The sequence below is a fragment of the Aplidium turbinatum genome, chromosome 11, assembly GCF_918807975.1.
Source record: "Aplidium turbinatum chromosome 11, kaAplTurb1.1, whole genome shotgun sequence".
NCBI lineage: Eukaryota > Metazoa > Chordata > Ascidiacea > Aplousobranchia > Polyclinidae > Aplidium > Aplidium turbinatum.
In genome coordinates this window covers 5,753,101-5,772,079 of record NC_137482.1, presented here as the reverse complement: position 1 = coordinate 5,772,079, position 18,979 = coordinate 5,753,101, and the positions used below count along the sequence as shown (strand labels likewise).

The 18,979-nt window shown below is 36.7% G+C and overlaps 1 protein-coding gene across 1 annotated transcript; it reads left to right on the top strand.

The window, feature by feature from the left end:
• The first annotated feature begins 15,297 nt into the window (after window positions 1-15,297).
• LOC145779761 (Fanconi anemia group J protein homolog) lies at window positions 15,298-18,717 on the top strand. Its single transcript, XM_082591402.1, has one exon. The coding sequence runs from the start codon at window positions 15,298-15,300 to the stop codon at window positions 18,715-18,717; it is 3,420 nt and encodes a 1,139-aa protein (XP_082447528.1).
• Window positions 18,718-18,979: the final 262 nt, after the last annotated feature.

Here is an 18,979-nt window from a genome sequence, read left to right as displayed (position 1 = left end):
ATTTGAAAGGAACATTAACCTAAACCTTTTCTGACAAATGCACTAACTTTTGACAGCTAAAAATATCAGTGATAAGGTCTCTTGCATTATATGTCCCGAATAATCTGCAAGAAGCATCAATGACGAAGTGTCCAATCCAAGATCTTACAACACACGAAAAGAATACTTCTGTTTCAACATTTATAAAGCATATACATCGTTGGCAAGCTATCAGTTACAAAACATGTTTAAACAAGCTATTGGCAATAGCTTGCATTAGTAAATTACCATGTCCACAAACAAGGTAAATGTGTGTACTGAATACTGCCACCTTGTTTTGTCAAAATTTCGTCAACCCATTGAGTGTGTACAAGAATAACCAGTACCACAGTATACTAACATCATAGGCTAACTTCCATAAAAGGAAAAAGAAATTAACTCATCTACATTATGTCATGTATCAAATTTCATTAATTCAATGTTTGTCAGGTCTACTGCCACAAACATGCCAGAGAATGAAGAAGAAAGCGAAACAACATAGGTCCTCATAGGACTATGCAAGAACATATGCTGCCAAACACAAACACTTAGGAATTTCAGCACACCAATAAAACTATTTTTAGTAATTTAATGTGTTTCAAGAGCACTATAATGAAACTAAGCTGTAAATTGCAAAAAAATTGCAACTTTTCCAGAAAAATATGAAAAAAAACAAAAAAACCAAAAAAAACCAAAAAACGAGTGTTTTTTTTGGCTCAAGTTTTTTTTGAAAAAAAACACGTTTTTTTTTAAAAAAAACGGTTCGTTTTTTTTGCATTTACATCTCTAGCTGCAGCACCGCAGCACACACTAGCGAGCCGCCCCTGGATACCACATATACGCAGTTCAGATATAATAGCAAGGGCGTTTATACACGGCAGATCTGCTTCGTAAAATTCAAAAAGTGATTCAGTTTTCTCCATTTAGTTTTTCTCAAAAGGGGGGGTTGAAACCCCCAACCCTCCCCCCCCTTTGGTTACGCCACTGACCGCTATAATTTAGTAATATACTGAATGCAAAAGCACAAAAACTGCTGCAGAATTAAAATAATCAATTTGTAACCTTTTACAAGGCTACCCAAATTTGATGAGCATGTTTCCGCCTCTGCTTAATAAAGGCTAGTATAGGAATTTTGTAACGTATTAAAAACATAACGGCAGAAAAATTCATGAAAATTTGAAACGTTTTTAGATATTTAAGATGTTTTGACAGGGCCGGATTTAGCAGTAGGCAGAGTAGGCAGCTGCTTAGGGCGGCAAACTATTGGGGGCGGCAAAATATACGAATATATTACATTGATAAATGATAATACTGTACGTGAATATAATAATTAACAACAGATATATAGGAATTAATAAATATTTTATCACATCACACACATTTATAAACAGTGCGGCAAGTCATGTAGGCTATGGCAAGTTATCGTACCTAGAGTAGGCTACTTCACGTTTGATTGGTTTTCAACAATATGTGCTGCTTAGCGCTTGTTTTATTTTTCTGTCTCGCTTAGTATGGAGGACTATAGGGTTTGTCTGTGCAATTTTTATTAATCTTTGTTCGGTTTGTTTCACTGTTAGTAAATTTAAAGGAGCCTAGAAAAAATGTTTTTAGTCAATGTTAGGTTGATGGAAAAGTTGCAGGCTATTTTGTGTACTTACCTTGATGCTTAAAGTATGTAAACCATGAATGATCGCTTGAATGATCTCACATTTTTGAGGATTAACTCATCTTTACTTGTTTCTACAGACTTTGAAGAAATTAGTGATTTGTTTGCAAGAGAGAAAGCCCGCCGCAAGCGATTTTGAACAATTAGTTCATTATGCAATGACATTCATTGATGTATTCAAATAAACTGTGCAAATAACTTTTTTGTAAGGAATTGAAAATATAAATCGTAGCGCACCATCGAAAATTTTTTTTAGGGGGCGGCACTTTTCGTATCTGCCTAGGGCAGCGCTTAGGCTAAATCCGGCCCTGTGTTTTGAACGTTGCTATTCTGTTTGCTTTTATTTTTTGTGTACTTTTGCATTATAAAAAAAAACGTCCTGTCTGAAAGTGCCGCCCCTCAGACGTGCCGCCCGGGGCGGTCCGCCCCCCGCCCCCCCTAGCTACGCCACTGTCCAACAGTGCCCAGTGTCCTACAGTGCTCAACCTCCGTTTTTGGCGGCAATGCATTCTGATTTAACGCTTTAACGAGTTTGAGATATTGCCACGTGACCAATGATATCCCAGTCACAACTTGAAAACTTACCTAAAGACAGGCAGCTAGCTGCGAAAGGATGTCAAATTTGAAGGAAATTATTATTATTTTACATAAAAAGGAAAACCGTGCTCATCAAATCATCATTAACTATATCAGATATTTAACAATGCCATTGTGAATAGGTAACCTATAGTCTTATATGTTAGCCTACGTTTTGGCAAGACATAACTGCAGCAATTAGGAAGTTACAGCTTGTTTTGTTCAAAATGATGTCGGTGCCAACAGTGCCCACCAACGATAGTTCCAACAGTACTCAGGGTGGGCACTGTTGGAACCTTGCAGAATAAAATTGTCAGCTGACAACTCGGTAGGATAGATAGTCTGTAGGCTATTAGCTTGATCAAAACTACATTATCAAACGTTTTACGGTTCTCCATTTTCAGTTTTCTCCCTTGACTACATATGTGTATAGGCTACTGGCTACGTATAACTTAATTGCCTATTGTTGCAGAGTGATCTAGAAAAATGGCTAAGAAAATGGTCCAACATTCTCCGGAAATCATGAAAAGAGCTTGCAAAGAAGTCCGTACCGATAGAAAGTCTATCAGTTCTGTTTCCAAAGAATTCGGCATTCCTCGCAGGACACTGAGGCGTTATTTAGAAACGTGCATCAACAATGAGTTAGAAACTTTAGCACTGAAAAACGTTCAACCGAACTAGGCCTATAGGCCTACTGTTAACAAAATATTCTCCAACGAAGAAGAGAGGAAGCTTTGTGAATATCTTCAAGACGCGCAAAGCATCACTTTGGCTACAGGACCAAGACAGCTAAAATAGGTTACTGGCATTCGAACTTGCTGTAAAATATAATAAAAAAATGCCGAAATGTTGCTGGAACGAAAATAAAACTTCTGGAAAGCAATGGTTCCGGTTTTTCATGCTAGTTAGTAGTTAGTAGACTGCTCACAAAAAGAAAGATCGGTTTCGACAGTATTGGAATTGCTATTGACGTGTTCTTCAATGTGTTTACAGAAAGTGCGCACTGTGGGAACCCTACATGGGCAGTGTTAGGCATTCGTGTCCTACAGTGCCCACTTTTTTTAAGCATTTTTATATTGCTATTATGCAAATACTGCTTATCGTAGAATTTAAACTAAACTATCAATAAATAGCATAAAGATAGTACCAAGACATAGCGTAGAAAAGTGAATATTATTGACAAGCTTTTGAGGAAAAATTTCAAATATTCAGAAAAACTGGGCACTGTTGGGCTATCTCCCCTAGGCCTACACGAAAACGAAACTGCCATAAAGCTTTCAAAAAAGCTTTCAGTCCAGCGAAATAGATTCCCGCAATTTTTTAATTATTTTTAGAAACACAAAATCACAAAAATCCCTAAGTAGAAATTTCATTTCCATTTTATTCTGAATAATATCCAACAAGGAGCTAACCCGCCCGACTTATTCTAGATCAGTTAGTGGCTTTCAACATTTTAATCACTGCGGCCGGTCAACATTTGAAAACTTTGCTTTGGCTTGCTGAGGAGATAGTGAGGTGTTTGTTTTTACTTTAGATTGTTTGATTGAATCTTTATCCTCAGACTGGGAAAGCTTCTTGCAGAGCTTAATCCTGGCAGTTTCGCATACCGTACTTGTAGAGTAGAGGCTTTGAATCACTGACGCAGGCCCAGTCACCGAGATTGACAGAGTGAAGTTTCCGATTGTTGACGTCTTGTTGCCGGGGAACTATTCCATCCATTAGATGCCGCTGAATGGAGAGCAGTCCTTAACGTGCGTTGCTCAAGCGCATACCCCGAGAGTCGAACTAGCGCCGGTTGATTTTGAAGCTTCTTCGTTCCAGAAGTGACGTGCTAACCAATTGAGCTACCGGGGCGATTGTTCTAGTCTTAGCTAGTTCAATTGGTTAGCGCGTCACTTCTGGAACGAAGAGGCTTCAAGACTGTTTTTTTTTTCGCTGAAACCTTTCGATCATTTGTCCGAAATAACTTGAAAAAATTTGGTCATTTTTTTTTTATTTTGGTCATTTTTTCCGATGAAAATATTTCCATCAAGTAGCAAATACAAACCAAAAATTTTTCGGACATTTTGACCAAATTGGCTATATAATTTTTCGGACATTTTGACCGAATTGACTATATTTTTTCGGACATTTGGCTAAAAAATTGGTCAATGACCGATAAATGACCGAAAAAAAACCCAGCTTCAAGATCAGGCGGCGCTGGTCAAATAATCAATAATTATTTAGTACCGTAGTTTTTTAATTGGCTGTAGCTATATTTACACTATATAGTGTAACAATAGCCTCAATGGTGTTGCCAGATAAGGAATTCTACCCTAATTTGAGAAAAGTTTAAAGCTCATGAAAATAAAAACTTGTATTTTGGAAATTTTTTTAGTCCAGGGCTAAGATCAAAACCCTAATCTTATTAACTCTAATCCTTACCTTAAGTTCCTTAACCCTTCCTAACTTTAATCCTAACTCTGGCAATCAATCAATCATCAATGATTTTATTTTTCGTCATTAATGCGTCCTGGATGAAAAAGATATTAACTACAAAAATCGATATAGACCAACCAGTACGTTAATGAACGGGAAAAGGTGGCAAAACCTTGAAAGGTTTAAAACGTGCCTGAATGAAAAATTATGTAGTAGGCCTAGGCTATATATATATCAGTACGGTAGTTAGCACGGCCACAAAACCCAAAAAACAAATATATAGCAAAAAATAAAACAAAAACAGAAAGAAGCACACATGTAGTAATGAATGACAGCCTAATGAAAAGTGTTGTGGATTGAATTTGCCAGTTGCAATATTGATGTGGATGAGCAGTCATAATAATAATAATAGGATGGAGAAAGAAAACAGGACATAAAAGAAACCCATCCTCAGGCAAAAGCACGTTTCGATGTGGCCCAGGAGAGCATGTGTTGAGCTCTTTCTATGGTCAGACTGCACATCACACAGTAGCCTAAGACGATTGAGGTTTGAGCTCCAGTTTAAGTTATTGTTTCTTGTCCTGGTGGGTGATGGAATGGATGAGCTGGTGGATGATGATGTTCTAATGGTGTTGATGAAGCTCTCCTCCCCTTTTGCGACATGTCGTGTTGATTATGGAGTGTTGCATTAGCTGTTAATATCTACAAACATAAAAGTACAGCACAAGCAATCGATATTATTGTTGGGTAGGCTTAATCTTTTGTAAATTATTTCGGAATTCCACTAAAATCTTCACAAGAATGCAAGAAAGCCTTTCTATGTTGTCTTTCTATTCTGTTGTTTTAGTTTGTGAATAAAAAGTGACTTTGTATCAGTCTTTCTAATTGAAAAAGGAAATTCGTTCCATGTTTTTGCACCTGTGAATTCTATTGAATCCTAAGTAAGCATTTTTGAGAAGTGTGGAATGTTTAGAGAATCATTACCCTGGTTTCTTGTAGACAGGCTGTGAACCTCTTTGACTTATATATTTAAAAAGGTTGGAGAAGCAACCTGGTAGTAAATTGTTGTGAAATTTAAACACGAAAACACCAATTTCCAGTTTGAACAATTGCTCAATTGATATTAGGATTTTGCTACAACTATCATTGTTGGGACGGAAAATATGATAAAATTTGTCACAGATTTTGTGAAGTTTTTGTATAAGTCCTTCGTTGCCATATTTCCAAGTCATAATGTCTTCTAAAAGTCTTCTAAAAGTTTATATATGTTATCACTTATCAGATGTTATTGACGGTTAGAGTTATTAGTTATTAAACGAGCTGTTAACCTAATTAACAGCAAATGCGTTATGTATATCAGAATGATGAAAAAGCACCTCGGTGCTTTCAACATCACATATTTATTATTGTTATTATTATTATAATGCAATACCTCAGGTTGCTTTCAATTAAAGGATGGTACATATAAGCAGATCAAATTTGACAAATTAAGACAGGGTCTAATCTTGGTAATTATGCCAAAATTTCTTCGAACCTTTTGCAGCAAATATTGCATACGTGTGGTTTCCATGAAAGATTTTCATTTAGAGTCTGATTGCAATTGATTTTCATTGTAACATCTGATTGTTAACATGGCATTAAGTGTGGAAAAATAGCCACTTCCTTTTTAATTTAATTCAGTTGTTTTGTTTCTGTTATTAATTTTATTCTACAAACAATTAAAACAAAAAAATGAAGTATTTTGGCCATATATATGAAATGATTCGCAATAATTCTAATCAAAGACAAGCAGACAACTACTCGGAGGAAAAGTGAATGGGAAACAAAATAGAGGCAGACCACCAAGAATTTGGATTAATGATATTAAGAATGGAAGTGGCTATTTTTTCACACTTAATGCCATGGTTACAATCAGGTGTTGCCAGAGTTAGGATTAAAGTTAGGAAGGGTTAAGGTAATGGTTAGAGTTAGGAATAAGATTAGGGTTTTGATCTTAGGACTAAAAAAAAAATTAAAAATACAAGTTTTTGTTTTCATCAACTTTAAACTTTTCTCAAATCAGGGCAGAATTCCTTATCTGGCAACACCATTGAGGTTATATTACACTATATAGTGTAAATATAGCCACAGCCTTAAAGAATAGGCTAGTCAAAACCTGATTATAAAACTGCAAAAGAAAAACCTCAGAACAGAAAACTTGGCGATTTATTGCTTCTAACCTTTGATGAGAAAAAGGAACTTAATGATGATGATGATTGTCACAATCAAGGTGCAATGCCTCGCGATGGCTTGCTTTGTATCTTCAACGAGCGTGTTGTTTTGGTTGTAGAATTCTGGTGCGATGTGTTATTATCGGTTATGACCTTAAGTAACCTCTGATTACGAAATCTGTATTATGTAAAATGTGTTTTCTGGAATCATTTTTCCTACGTGACATTCTAGAGACTTCTGTTGTTTACATTTAAATGCTGCTTGATAGAACAATGGTTCTTTATGATGTAACCTTACGTAACCTTCTCGAAGTTACTGGACTGAACAACCAACTATAAATAGTGGTGTAGTTTGTGTAATGATTATGATGATTATTATTGAGTTGGTTATGAGAGTTGTGTTATGAGTTGTGGATTGGTAGTTGATGCAGAAATTATTGGTGATTGAGACTTGAAGTAATTGAATACAAGTAGATGAGAATTGGTGCTGATATAAATTGTGTTCGAAATTAGAGTTATTTGAGAAGCCGTTCGTTAAAGTTCTTCAAGAAGTCAGATTATCATTTCACTAGTAGAATTATTCGACATTTAATTGACTGCTTTTCGGTTTGACCCATTAAACTACGTCATTGAACCTTTCCAAGTCTTTTTCCTGGTAAGAGATAGAAAGAAATCGTGACAATGATAATTATTATAAGTTAAAAAATTGGCATGGTTGCAACAGCTTCACAGTTGCAATGCCTTCAAATAATAATAATCTACATTTGTATATACCATCAAAAGTATAAAACGATTGAACATTTTAACTCATTAGAATGTCAAATTAATGAGTACCCTGAGCTTGATGCTGTTTATGTTTAGTTTATTGTATTTGTTTTGTTGCTGTCATTGTAGAGATATTGCTTTTCACAGATTGATTGATGAATCTTTATCCTCGAACTGGGAAAGCTTTTTAGAGAGCTTAATCTTGGCAGTTGTGCATATTTGTAGAATGTAGATGCTTTGAATCACTGACGCAGACCTGTACACCGAGATTGACAGGTTGAGTTTTGGGTTGTTGAAGTGTTGTTGCTGGGAAATTATTCTATTCATTGGATGCCGCTACACAGCCACTCATACTGTACACTTTTACACAGCCACTCATACTGTACACATTCAGTTATTCCGGACCAGACCAAATTGGGTTTAATAAGTGTTGGACCTATTAACCGTCCGGGCTTAATAAGCAGAGACTACAGTACCTCTTAAAGCTGCCATCCCCTTTTTCAGTGTATACCGTATGTCTTATTAGATTTATACTTAGTAGCTCAGCGTCCATGACTATCTCATCAACCACCTTGGTTTTGTAATTGAAAATTATCAGAGAGTTTGAAAAATTTTGACTTTCTTTTTTCATAACTAGGTTTTTGCATGGTAGTCAAATAACTTTGGTTGCCTAAATGAGCTAAGGCAATTTCATGTCTAATTTAAGCCAAGCTTTAAGTGCATACGATACAATAACGTGTTCACATCAAACCACACTTTTGAGTCTTGGGCTGATGCTCTCAGAAGGCTACTCAGTAGTGAATGCAAACTGAAATCAATTAAAACCATTGACCAAGACATCTAATCAATTTGCATTTATTCATCATAAGCTATTTCGTAAACGCATCTTTATTCTTCAAGCTTTGAAAATTTTTTTCAAATAGTAATTCCAAGTACTTTGAATATTAGTTTTAGTATGAACTTTTTTTGATTAATTTTGCAAACTTAAAGTTTATATATAGTTGACATGATAAAATTACACACATTGAGGATTACATCTCTAGGTTGAAAAACAAGGCAGCCATTTTCCATGTCCATCTTCATTCTTCAGGCATGTCATTTGTTATGATGCTTGACCTTTGTTTCCGAAGATGTCTAAGCTTTGGACTAAATACTTAGTGGCATGACAAAGACACAGTTGTACGCTCCTAACTGGTGTTAAACCAACTCCTTTTGAGTGTTGCACCAAGGTTATCACCTCAGATATGAACTCAATATACTAGCCTATTGAATGTTTCCTTGTGATTGTGACCCAACCACAAGCTTTTGAGATTTTGAACTATGGTACCGTACTGATACAAACCTCATTGAGGCTGGCATTCTAAACTTTTCACTGATAGTGTCACAGCTGTTCTTACCATGCATTAGTTGACTACTTGACTGCTAATGTTTAGATTTAAACCATTGTTATTAGACCTTACTAAAGCATCACTCACTACGGTATGTTTCTCCACTTAGCTATCAAGCTAAAATTCTAATTTTAGTTTAACCCATTAGTGCCCGGTCATCGTTCTAGTCGGAATATTTTTACAAAAAGTTTCATGTAAGGTCCTTATGAGTTGAATATGAATATTCAAAAGAAATTTTTCTGATATCTGTACCAGGAATACAGAAAATGGTACATCCCTCTATGGACGCTTGGGCATTCGTACGAAGGCTTGATGTAAAATAAACAAAATTAGCATTTTCCAGTAATGGTATTTTTGAAGTCGTAAAAAGCAATACTACTGCTCTAAGTCTAAGATGCGTTAAAAATAAATGTCTAATAAAAATGCAGCGCTTTTTCATTAGATTTATTGAGAAACGAAACTCGATCTAAACAGATAATATTACAAATTCCTTTCAGTTATGATACATTTCGAAGCAATCTGGGTGCAGTCGAACATAACACCGACCGTATCTGTATGACGTGCATTTTGTGACAGTATTTGCAGACACCTTTTTGTTCGTTTTGATGATCAGGTGATTACCCTGGTCCCTTCTGATCTCTTCACGGTTGGCAAGTGCATGCGTCGATGGTAAGAGAGAAAATGTCTTGTTCCCATTGATCATAATTGTCATTTCTACACATGATCGGATAAATTCAAGGAGACTAATCTTTTCCATATCTCTCTCTCCTCCGTGATTGCCCCAATTTTTTCTATAAAACCTCCAAGCTTGCACCATACTGATATTTAGAATCCAATTGTACACACCCCTGTACCAGTTGCGGTTTCTTGAGCGGATGGAATAACAGGTACTGAGATTGTCCAACAGGTCCACACTCCACATCTCCCATGTTGTTATTGTAGACCTTGAGTGAGTAAGGCTGATCCATGTCCAGTTCCTTTATTGAATCACGAGAGTATCTAAAATTTGATAAAATGATTACCTACTATAACTGAAAAACAGTACCGTGTTCAAGAATCTTTCCACACAACAATGGTTTGATCATCTCCAAGGTAAAGTTGCTTCATATCTCCCTTCTTCATGTCATTGCTCTCTTTCTTTGGTAGTAAAGATAGATTGTTCATTTGATTTCACCTCATTGTCCCCAAAACACCTATCCCTTTCTTACGCAAATGATCTATCAAATCCAGGCTCTTGAAAAGATTGTCGCACACAACCTTTGAACCAAGAATCAGTCGAGCACTTTCCACAAGGCCATAAATAACTTTAGGCCCCTGACTCTATCCATACTTGAAGATGTTTGTTTTTGCTCCAGCATAGGGGACACATTGGATTAGCTCTCCAGAGGGGATGCACATAGACAAAATTTTAAACTCGAAACTTGTTGGTTTGCCCTTCATGAATTACTTGAGAGGGTGAGGACCAAAATAACAGATCATTGATTCGTCTACAGCTGCGTACTCAACAAATTTGGCTGCTGTCTCATTCAAAGTCTCTAAAAGAAGGGCAACTTTCCAAAATGAGGCATTTCATTATAACTCAACTAATCCAAATAACCACGAAGTTTTCAATTTTGATGCCTAAAGCATAATATGTTATAGTATGTGAAAAATGCATCTCGACAAAAAAAAATTTTAAAAATCAGACAAGCGGTTTTCGAGATATCGCGTTTTGAAATTTTATGGCTGTCACTAGGTGGCGCTGTTGATGTTTCCAATGTTTTTTGATTTTAGGGTTATATTTGAGTTAGAAATTCGGTTAAAGTGTCTATTCAAAAATGGTATCAATTTTAGTCTACAAGCATTAGCTAAGGAGTTGTGAAGCATTTTTTAAAAACTTGGAGGACCAAATGCCAACCCTCAAATTTCCATGTAGGTAACCAGATATCCCAAAATTTTTTTTTGTTCTTGAAAGTTTCTTGCCTATACTTCATGATAATATAACATTTTTTTATGAGACTTTTGTATTTTTTATTTAATTTTAAAAGTTAGTCGTGGTGTATATCTGCGATACCATAACTGTATGATACATATTTAAGTACGATAATAACCTATTGAGTCAAGCATTATAAAACCCACTTGCAAGTTGCAACCCCAAAATAATGTCCTGCGTTAAAATAACCAGGTATGATTGTCAGAAGGGCATTTGTTTGAAAAGCTATCTAACCTTCTTAAACAATTGAACAACCTTAAACTGCCACAACTTTTATAAAACATGAGTAGGTTGGAAACATAATGATGTCATAATGAAAAAAAAGTTTTTTTGGGAAATTTATAATATGTTATTGTGACATCATAAGCAAGCATCATTCAAACATAGCTAACTGCTCTTGGCTGATGCTGAGCTTCTTCGGAGTCTGCCTCGCTTTCTGACCTAGTCTTATTCTGAAACGATCCCTGTTCCATATCTAGAAAGCTAAAACCTCAATTGCTAAGGTAACAGGGATCAGTTGTCAGTAGATGTTACAGAAAATATATTTCGCACTTATTCAGTGCATCGTCAGTTCTGATAAAGGGCAGTTAAAACCTACAAGTAATGTTTTAAACAACATTACAGTGACGCAATAATGCCAAAACATGAGCGTAAAAAATTGAAAAAGCAAAAGCGTAAATATTGAAAAAATGCTGAATGAAAACCAAACCAAGCCGGCAGTAAAGTAAATTACGTATCAAATATAAATTATAAACTAGAAATGATGAAAGAGCGATGAGCAAAGCCTGCCAATGTAGCGTTGTGACAAATTACGGCAAAGAAAATAAATTATATGCGGAACACGGCAGTCAAAGGCAATGATAAACAAAATCATTCAAACATTGCATTAATCTGAATGTAGGTTGGAATCATGATGATGTCACAATGAAAAAAAATGTTTTTTGGTGAAATCTGTAATTTGATATTGTAACATCATAAGCAAACATCATTCAAATATTGCATTAATAGATCATATAACTTCTTTTGCATGTCTTTGATAAAAGGTTGCATTGTGCAAAAAGGACAAAAGTCTCATAAGAAAAGATATCTCGTTACCTACATGACAATTTGAGGGTTGGCATTTGGTCCCCCAATTTTTTTAAATGCCCCATAACTCCTTAGCTGATTTTTGCAGACTAAAATTGACACCATTTTTGAATTCTGCATCATGAAGAATGGTGGAATAGACACTTCAACCGACTTTCTACCTGAAATATAACCCTAAAATAAAAAAACATTGGAAACATCAACAGCGCCACCTAGTGACAGCCACAAAATTTCAAAACGCGATATCTCGAAAACCGCTTGTCCGATTTTCAAATTTTTTTTTGCTGAAGTTGAAATTTTGTAAACAACAAAATATATCAAAACCAACACCTTTTGAAACCTAGTGGTTACATTTCTTACTAAAATTTGTTGAATTATAATAGAATGCCTCAAGTGGGTCGTCTTTGAGGTAGTTTAAGTTGGAAAAATGGCTATAGCGCATTACCTCATCAAAAAGATTCTTCGACATGGCTTTTCTTGCCATCACATTGCTTGTATCATCTCTCCTCTCCCAATACTTCCTGCGTGTGAAAGGGGTGATGTATCCTGCCATAAACATTATTGCATGACTTGCTCTTATTAAGGAATTATCCATCTTTGACTGGAAGGCCAATTGGTTTTGTTGTGCTGCATACCTCTGGGTCTCTCTCACTACTTTGTTCACAAAACCATCAGTCAGAGATGAAGAGTTTCACAGGCCTCGAAATTCACTGCGGACATGTCCGCCGTCACAACATTTGTTGTCCGCGGGAAGTACCACCTAGATCGGTCATATTTGTCCGCCGAGAAATAACACAGGAACTAGCGATACAAATCGTCATGGCACGAACAATTTTTGCGAGAATGTAATTTCCCGCGCATTCTAGCACGCATATAGAAAATGTTAATATTGTATCGTATCGCTTAGTTTCCATTCAAGCAGGAAAACTTTCGATTTTTACGTTGCTTTGATTGATGACATTGAATCAGCGTAACATAGGTGAATTCTTCGCCAAGAATCGATGGGAGTATGGGTACTTCTACACTATTCACGCGCAACTTAGTTTAAGTCTTACGTCACAATGTCTGGCTATGATCTCCGAGTAATATTGATAAGGCAAGGTTGGTTACAAAATTTGTTAAGCTTTGATATTACTGTAAGAAAGAAAAGGCCCAGGGAAAATTCTCTTTTGTTAACATGACGCGCAAAAATAAACCTAAAGAATAAAGCCTAGTGAAACCTTGCACAGCAGAAAATAGTAGCGTTAGTGTAGATGTTTTCCTACTCGTGCCCAAAGCATTGTGACGCAAGAAGCCACAGGACCTCGTTTCGTGGAAGTTAATCAGTTATGCGGGTATCAAGCAGCTACAGGGCGCTTTGATTCTTCCAGCGCACGTCGTTGGTCTGATGAAAGCCTTTCAGAGTGACTTCACTGCAATTTTAACAAGCCTTCTAAACCGTAGCTATAGTTCTCAAATGGTGAAGAATTATCAAGATAAAGTGATTAAGCATGACGATCGACTCTAAAACTGGTGTGTCCGCCGTGAGACTTAATTTGTCCGCCGAGATAGCTGCTCAAACCGGACACGTTTGTCCACCGTCAACAAAAACGAATTTCGAGGCCTGGTTTCATAACATCATATGACGTTTTCACGTTATCAGGATGAATGGGTAAATTATCATGGCTTCTCAGCTTCAGGAAAAGGAGGAATTTTTTCCCCAGTTGATTTTTGGCTGTAGACTGGATCTTATCTTTGTTTCTGACGCATACAGGTGGTATCTTTTCTTCTGTTAACTCTTCTTTACTTGATGATGAGTTAGGAAACACAGAACTTTTTCAAGGACGGCACTTCCTTTTTTTAGTTGCAAGTGTGACTTTTCCAATTAGTCTGGGTAATTCTGTAAACTGTCTCTTGGCAGGTTTGTTGTACGATAATTCTTCTTCTAGGTCATGTAAGGCAACGGGCGTTGACCCACTTTCTTGTATTGCCAGTAATTTTTTTACGTTTCTTCTTGGGTTCCAACGCAATGGGTTGGCTTTGAATGGTCCGGTAGCGCCTCTGTCTCATCGTTATCAAATGTAGGCTTATCGTTATCAAATGTAGGCTTCTAACAAAATCCATGTCCTGAGTAGCCTATCTTTGTGAAGAATCACTATTTCGCCTTTCTGGTTCAGGATTCCTTTTCCAACATTGTTAACGTCTTTGACACCCTCATCTTCATTTGCACTGTCCTCATCGCTCACGTTGCCGGATTCATCAGGAGGAAAAATTACAATATCTGTGGGCTCCTTGGGTGGAGACTCTTCCAAAATTTCTTGAACAGTGAAACGAATTTCCCTATAAAAAGTGCAAAAGTTTAATTATACATGAACTCCTTTTAAAAATAAAGATAAATTAAAGATACATGAACATTCATAACAAGACCTCAATTTACAGTACAAAAACAGTGAAAGCGCCTACTCCTAGATTCTGAAGCACCACCGTCCGCACACGATAGTGATGACCTAACCTACTACCCCAACTAAAACGTCCAGTTTTTCAAATTGAATATTAGCGCGTTACAAATAACATTCGTTTTCGCCCAAACATGAAAACATACGAAATCCTATATAGCATTAGGCGAACCTGCCTATATACGGTATATGTCTACAGTTTGGCAATAAAGCGTCCGCGCCAGTGCCCAAGCGTCCCTACAAGGACTCACCTAACTTCTAACTTATATTCAGAAAAAGTAATAAGAGAAAAATAAAATATTTCGCTTTGGGCACATAGCTATACATATTAATAAATTTATCAAAAAACAAAGGTGATTAAAAACAATGTTATATACCTCGATTTTGCAGGTCACAGTTCGTGTACCATGTGCTGGCTCCATATTTCACAAAAGGTCCACATTGAACGTTGCATAGTGAACACTAAAACTTATTTACGAAAATCCTCTTGCGCTGTTTCTATAGCTATAATGTTATTCTAACCGAAGAAAAAAAAAGTTGAAAAAAATCAGCAATTTGAAGAAAGCAATTCGGAATTTAAAATACCCACTTTTCACGTCCTTGTAAGGACGCGCGGGCACTAATGGGTTAACATTGCATATTTGTTTTCATCAGATTCAAGCATGTAGGTGCGAGCAGACAGCATTCTTTTAATTTTATGTTTATATGATATTACCCATTTTACTACACCTATCCGCGCAGTTTGTATCGAGTTATTACCAGTATGGAAGCACCAACAGAGTCTGGAAAAAACCTCATGATTGGTGGAATTAATGTAAAGTTCCCATGCAAACCTTATCCGTCTCAGCTATCAATGATGAGCAGAATAATAAAGGGATTGCAGAGTGGTAGTCATTGCTTGTTGGAAAGCCCTACTGGAAGTGGAAAGACTCTTGCCTTGTTGTGTTCGACATTAGCTTGGCAGGAAGAAGTACAAAGAAAAATTCAGCAAGGTGCTGCTGTGCCTTTTGACATAGCCGATCATCAATGCAAAAGCACTGATCATACAGTTGAAGACAGTTCTATTTGTGGTGACTTTGATATTGGTACTTTAAATGATATTCAAGCTCCTACAATCTGGTTTGGAACTAGGACTCACAAGCAGATATATCAAATTACCCATGAATTAGCCAGAACTGAATATAAAAATGTGAATATGACCATTCTTTCTAGCCGAGAACACTCTTGCATACACCCCATCAATGAAAGATCAAAAACAAAAACTGATGGGTGTCGTGATCTCCTTAAAGGTACACACCCAGATCTTTTAGGTAGTCAGTGCATTTTTTACCAAAATGTACAGAATATGCGAACTCATGGCAGTCTTCATTCCCATGACCTTACTTCAGCATGGGATTTAGAAGATTTGGTAAATCTTGGTAAAAAACTGAAGGCGTGCCCATATTATGGTGCCAGAGAGCTGAAGCAAGGAGCTTCTATAATATTTTGTCCTTACAACTATTTGATAGATCGTGGAATAAGAAATCAAATGGGCATAGATGTGCGTGGACAAGTTATTATCTTTGATGAAGCTCATAATATTGAAGACAGTGCTCGTGAAGCTGCAAGTGATACTGTGAATGAAGTTGAGCTGATGAATACTGTTGCCGACTTGGACCATTTAATAGCAGAAGGTGTTAAAACGCACCAACATCAGCAACTTCATCTTCTGTGCACTAAAATGGGACGTTGGTTGCAACAATCGTCTGCTAATCTCATTGAGACTGAAAAGGAAACATGGACGAAGGTTTGGTCTGGCAAAGAGTTCATTGCATGTTTGAATGAATGGGGAGTAACTGCAGATTCACTGCAGATTTTGCAAAAATGCTACAATGAAGCTGTAGATAATGACAAAGTTGGTGAAAGAAAAGAAAATCAAAAAAATTTGCACTCTGCAAGTCAAGAGCTTCTTGGAGGTTTGTTTCATGTTTTAAGCAATTTGTTGTTTGGTAAACAGAAGTATAGCGATGATTATCGTGTTGTAATAATTCGTAAGTCAGAATATGGCGTTCCTCCTCAGAATAGAACAAAAAATGGCCGGGTGGCAATAAACAAAGGAGCATCTAAGTACTTTTTGGTTAATCTTCACTTTTGGTGCTTAAATCCTGCAGTGGCATTTTCAGATTTATCATCTTCTCATAGCATTATTTTAACATCTGGAACACTGTCGCCAATGACATCATTTTCATCTGAGCTGGGCTTACCTTTTCCAATTCAGCTTGAAGCCTCTCACGTGGTTTCGGATTCACAAGTTTGGGTTGGAACTGTTGGGTGTGGACCTAATGACCAAACTTTACAAGCAACTTACCAGAACACCAATGCGCATGATTTTCAAGATGAATTAGGTCATGTCATACTGTCGGTATGTAACATAATCCCATTTGGAGTATTATGCTTTTTTTCAAGTTACAAAATGATGGAAAAAATGTGTCAACGCTGGAAATCCACTGGTTCATGGAATGACATTAATAGAAAGAAAACAATTTTTCGTGAACCACACGGGAAAAACAAATCAAATTTTGAAGGAGTTTTGCAAGCTTTTTATGAATGTGTTTCCAACAAACATGATGAATCCCCAAATGGTGCAATCCTATTGGCTGTATGTCGGGGGAAAGTAAGTGAAGGTCTTGACTTTTCAGACAACAATGCCAGAGCAGTCTTAACAGTTGGAATTCCTTTTCCCAATTACAAAGACCCACAGGTGGAGTTGAAACGTCAGTATAATGATAAGCACTGCAGAGATCGTGGCTTGTTATCGGGAAGTGACTGGTATAACATTCAAGCTTTTCGTGCACTAAATCAAGCTTTGGGTCGCTGCATCAGACATAAAAATGATTGGGGTGCTTTAATCATTGTTGATGACCGTTTTTGTAAAAACCCAAAAAGGTACTGCAAAGGTCTTTCAAAATGGGTACGGCAGAAAGTGACGTCACATTTTGGTTTTCAGCCAGTCGTTGACTCTTTGAACTTATTTTTTCAGAAGATTGGAAATCAGAAATGTATCACCGAAACAGATGCTCATGGAACTTTACCTCTTCCAGAACAGATGAATACAACATCCACTTCTGACGTCTCTTTTAAATTGTCCCAATCAAATTCTGACCTCACAGTTTTAACACCTGAAAGTATTTCGTCGTCATCGTTTAACAGCTCTGTCAATATTTCAAAACCCCAGACCAGTGAAAGTAACGAGATGGGATGGCCAGAAGATGAAAACGAGTCTTTTCTAAATGATTTGTTGTGTACATCCCATAACGATAATTTATCTTCAGCAGATGTGTTCTTTAATGCTTCTCCAAACCGAACTATTCTTGAAAGAAGAACAACTAAAAGTCACGAACTTGCAGCAAACACAACTGCTTCTACAGACTTGGCATCTGTAGTAGAGCAGGGTACAGCCATGCAGAAGACTGGCATTGTATCAGATGATGCCTCCGTGTTATTGGTATCGGATGCAGTGTCAGATGTAATCCGTATCTCTGATACTCCAGAAACCTCGGATGTTGATGATGAAGTAGTTACTCCATCAAAGCGTAAAGTCAACAATGTGTCAAAGGAAAACCCTACATTTGATCAAAACTTTTCAAAAAAGTTGAAAAAATCTTTAGACTATACCCCACTGGCTGAGCAAGTCTCAGGCCGATCGAAGAAAGAAATAGACCAGAACTATTTCGCTGATGAATCACACGAATTACTAATTCTAGAAGATTTGTTACAAGATCCTCAAGCTATTGATGTAGCAGAAAATGAAATGATTCACGTTGTGAGCTGTGAATCGTGTGCGGGACAGTTGTTTTGCGTTAAGAAAGCAACATGGATATTTGACTGGAACTTTGTTTACATAAATACTGCTTTTCCAAATGCCCGTGCTTTACTTGTTTTGTCAGAATTACCAAAGCATTGTAAACTTGAGAAAACAGTAAAAACTGAATATGGGATAACGCTTGATGCAGTGTGGAGTAATAGTGATAACATCGCTCTTCAGTTTTATCATTGTACAAAATGTAAATCTCCAATTGCATTTCATCCACTGAATTTCAATATTTCTTCCGAGTTTTTTGTATTATCATCTGGAATTTCAGTTGACCGTGTGGCTGCGAAAACCAATGAACATTCGGAAAATGTTCAGCAAGTTCAGCTTTAAGAGTAATAAATGAAACGACTCTTGCCACTCGGCTAGATATTGGTTTGTGTCGAAGGTGTCACTTAGGCGTATTTTTGAGATATTATAGTGGTGTACTGCACACGCTTTTTTATCCATCCTTCTCCTTCTATAATTTCTTGTTACTGTTTTGTTGTACAATTGTTACTGGTGGTTTGTTTTTGTCCCCAGAAACAGTTTGCTACTTTTAAGCTTTAAAAGAGACATTGAGCTCTTATCAAATGTATGAGAATGATTCTTCTGT

Bases quoted from the DNA above. Each gene is read 5' to 3' on its own strand.
- LOC145779761 (XM_082591402.1), top strand. From the start codon at position 15,298: ATGGAAGCACCAACAGAGTCTGGAAAAAACCTCATGATTGGTGGAATT.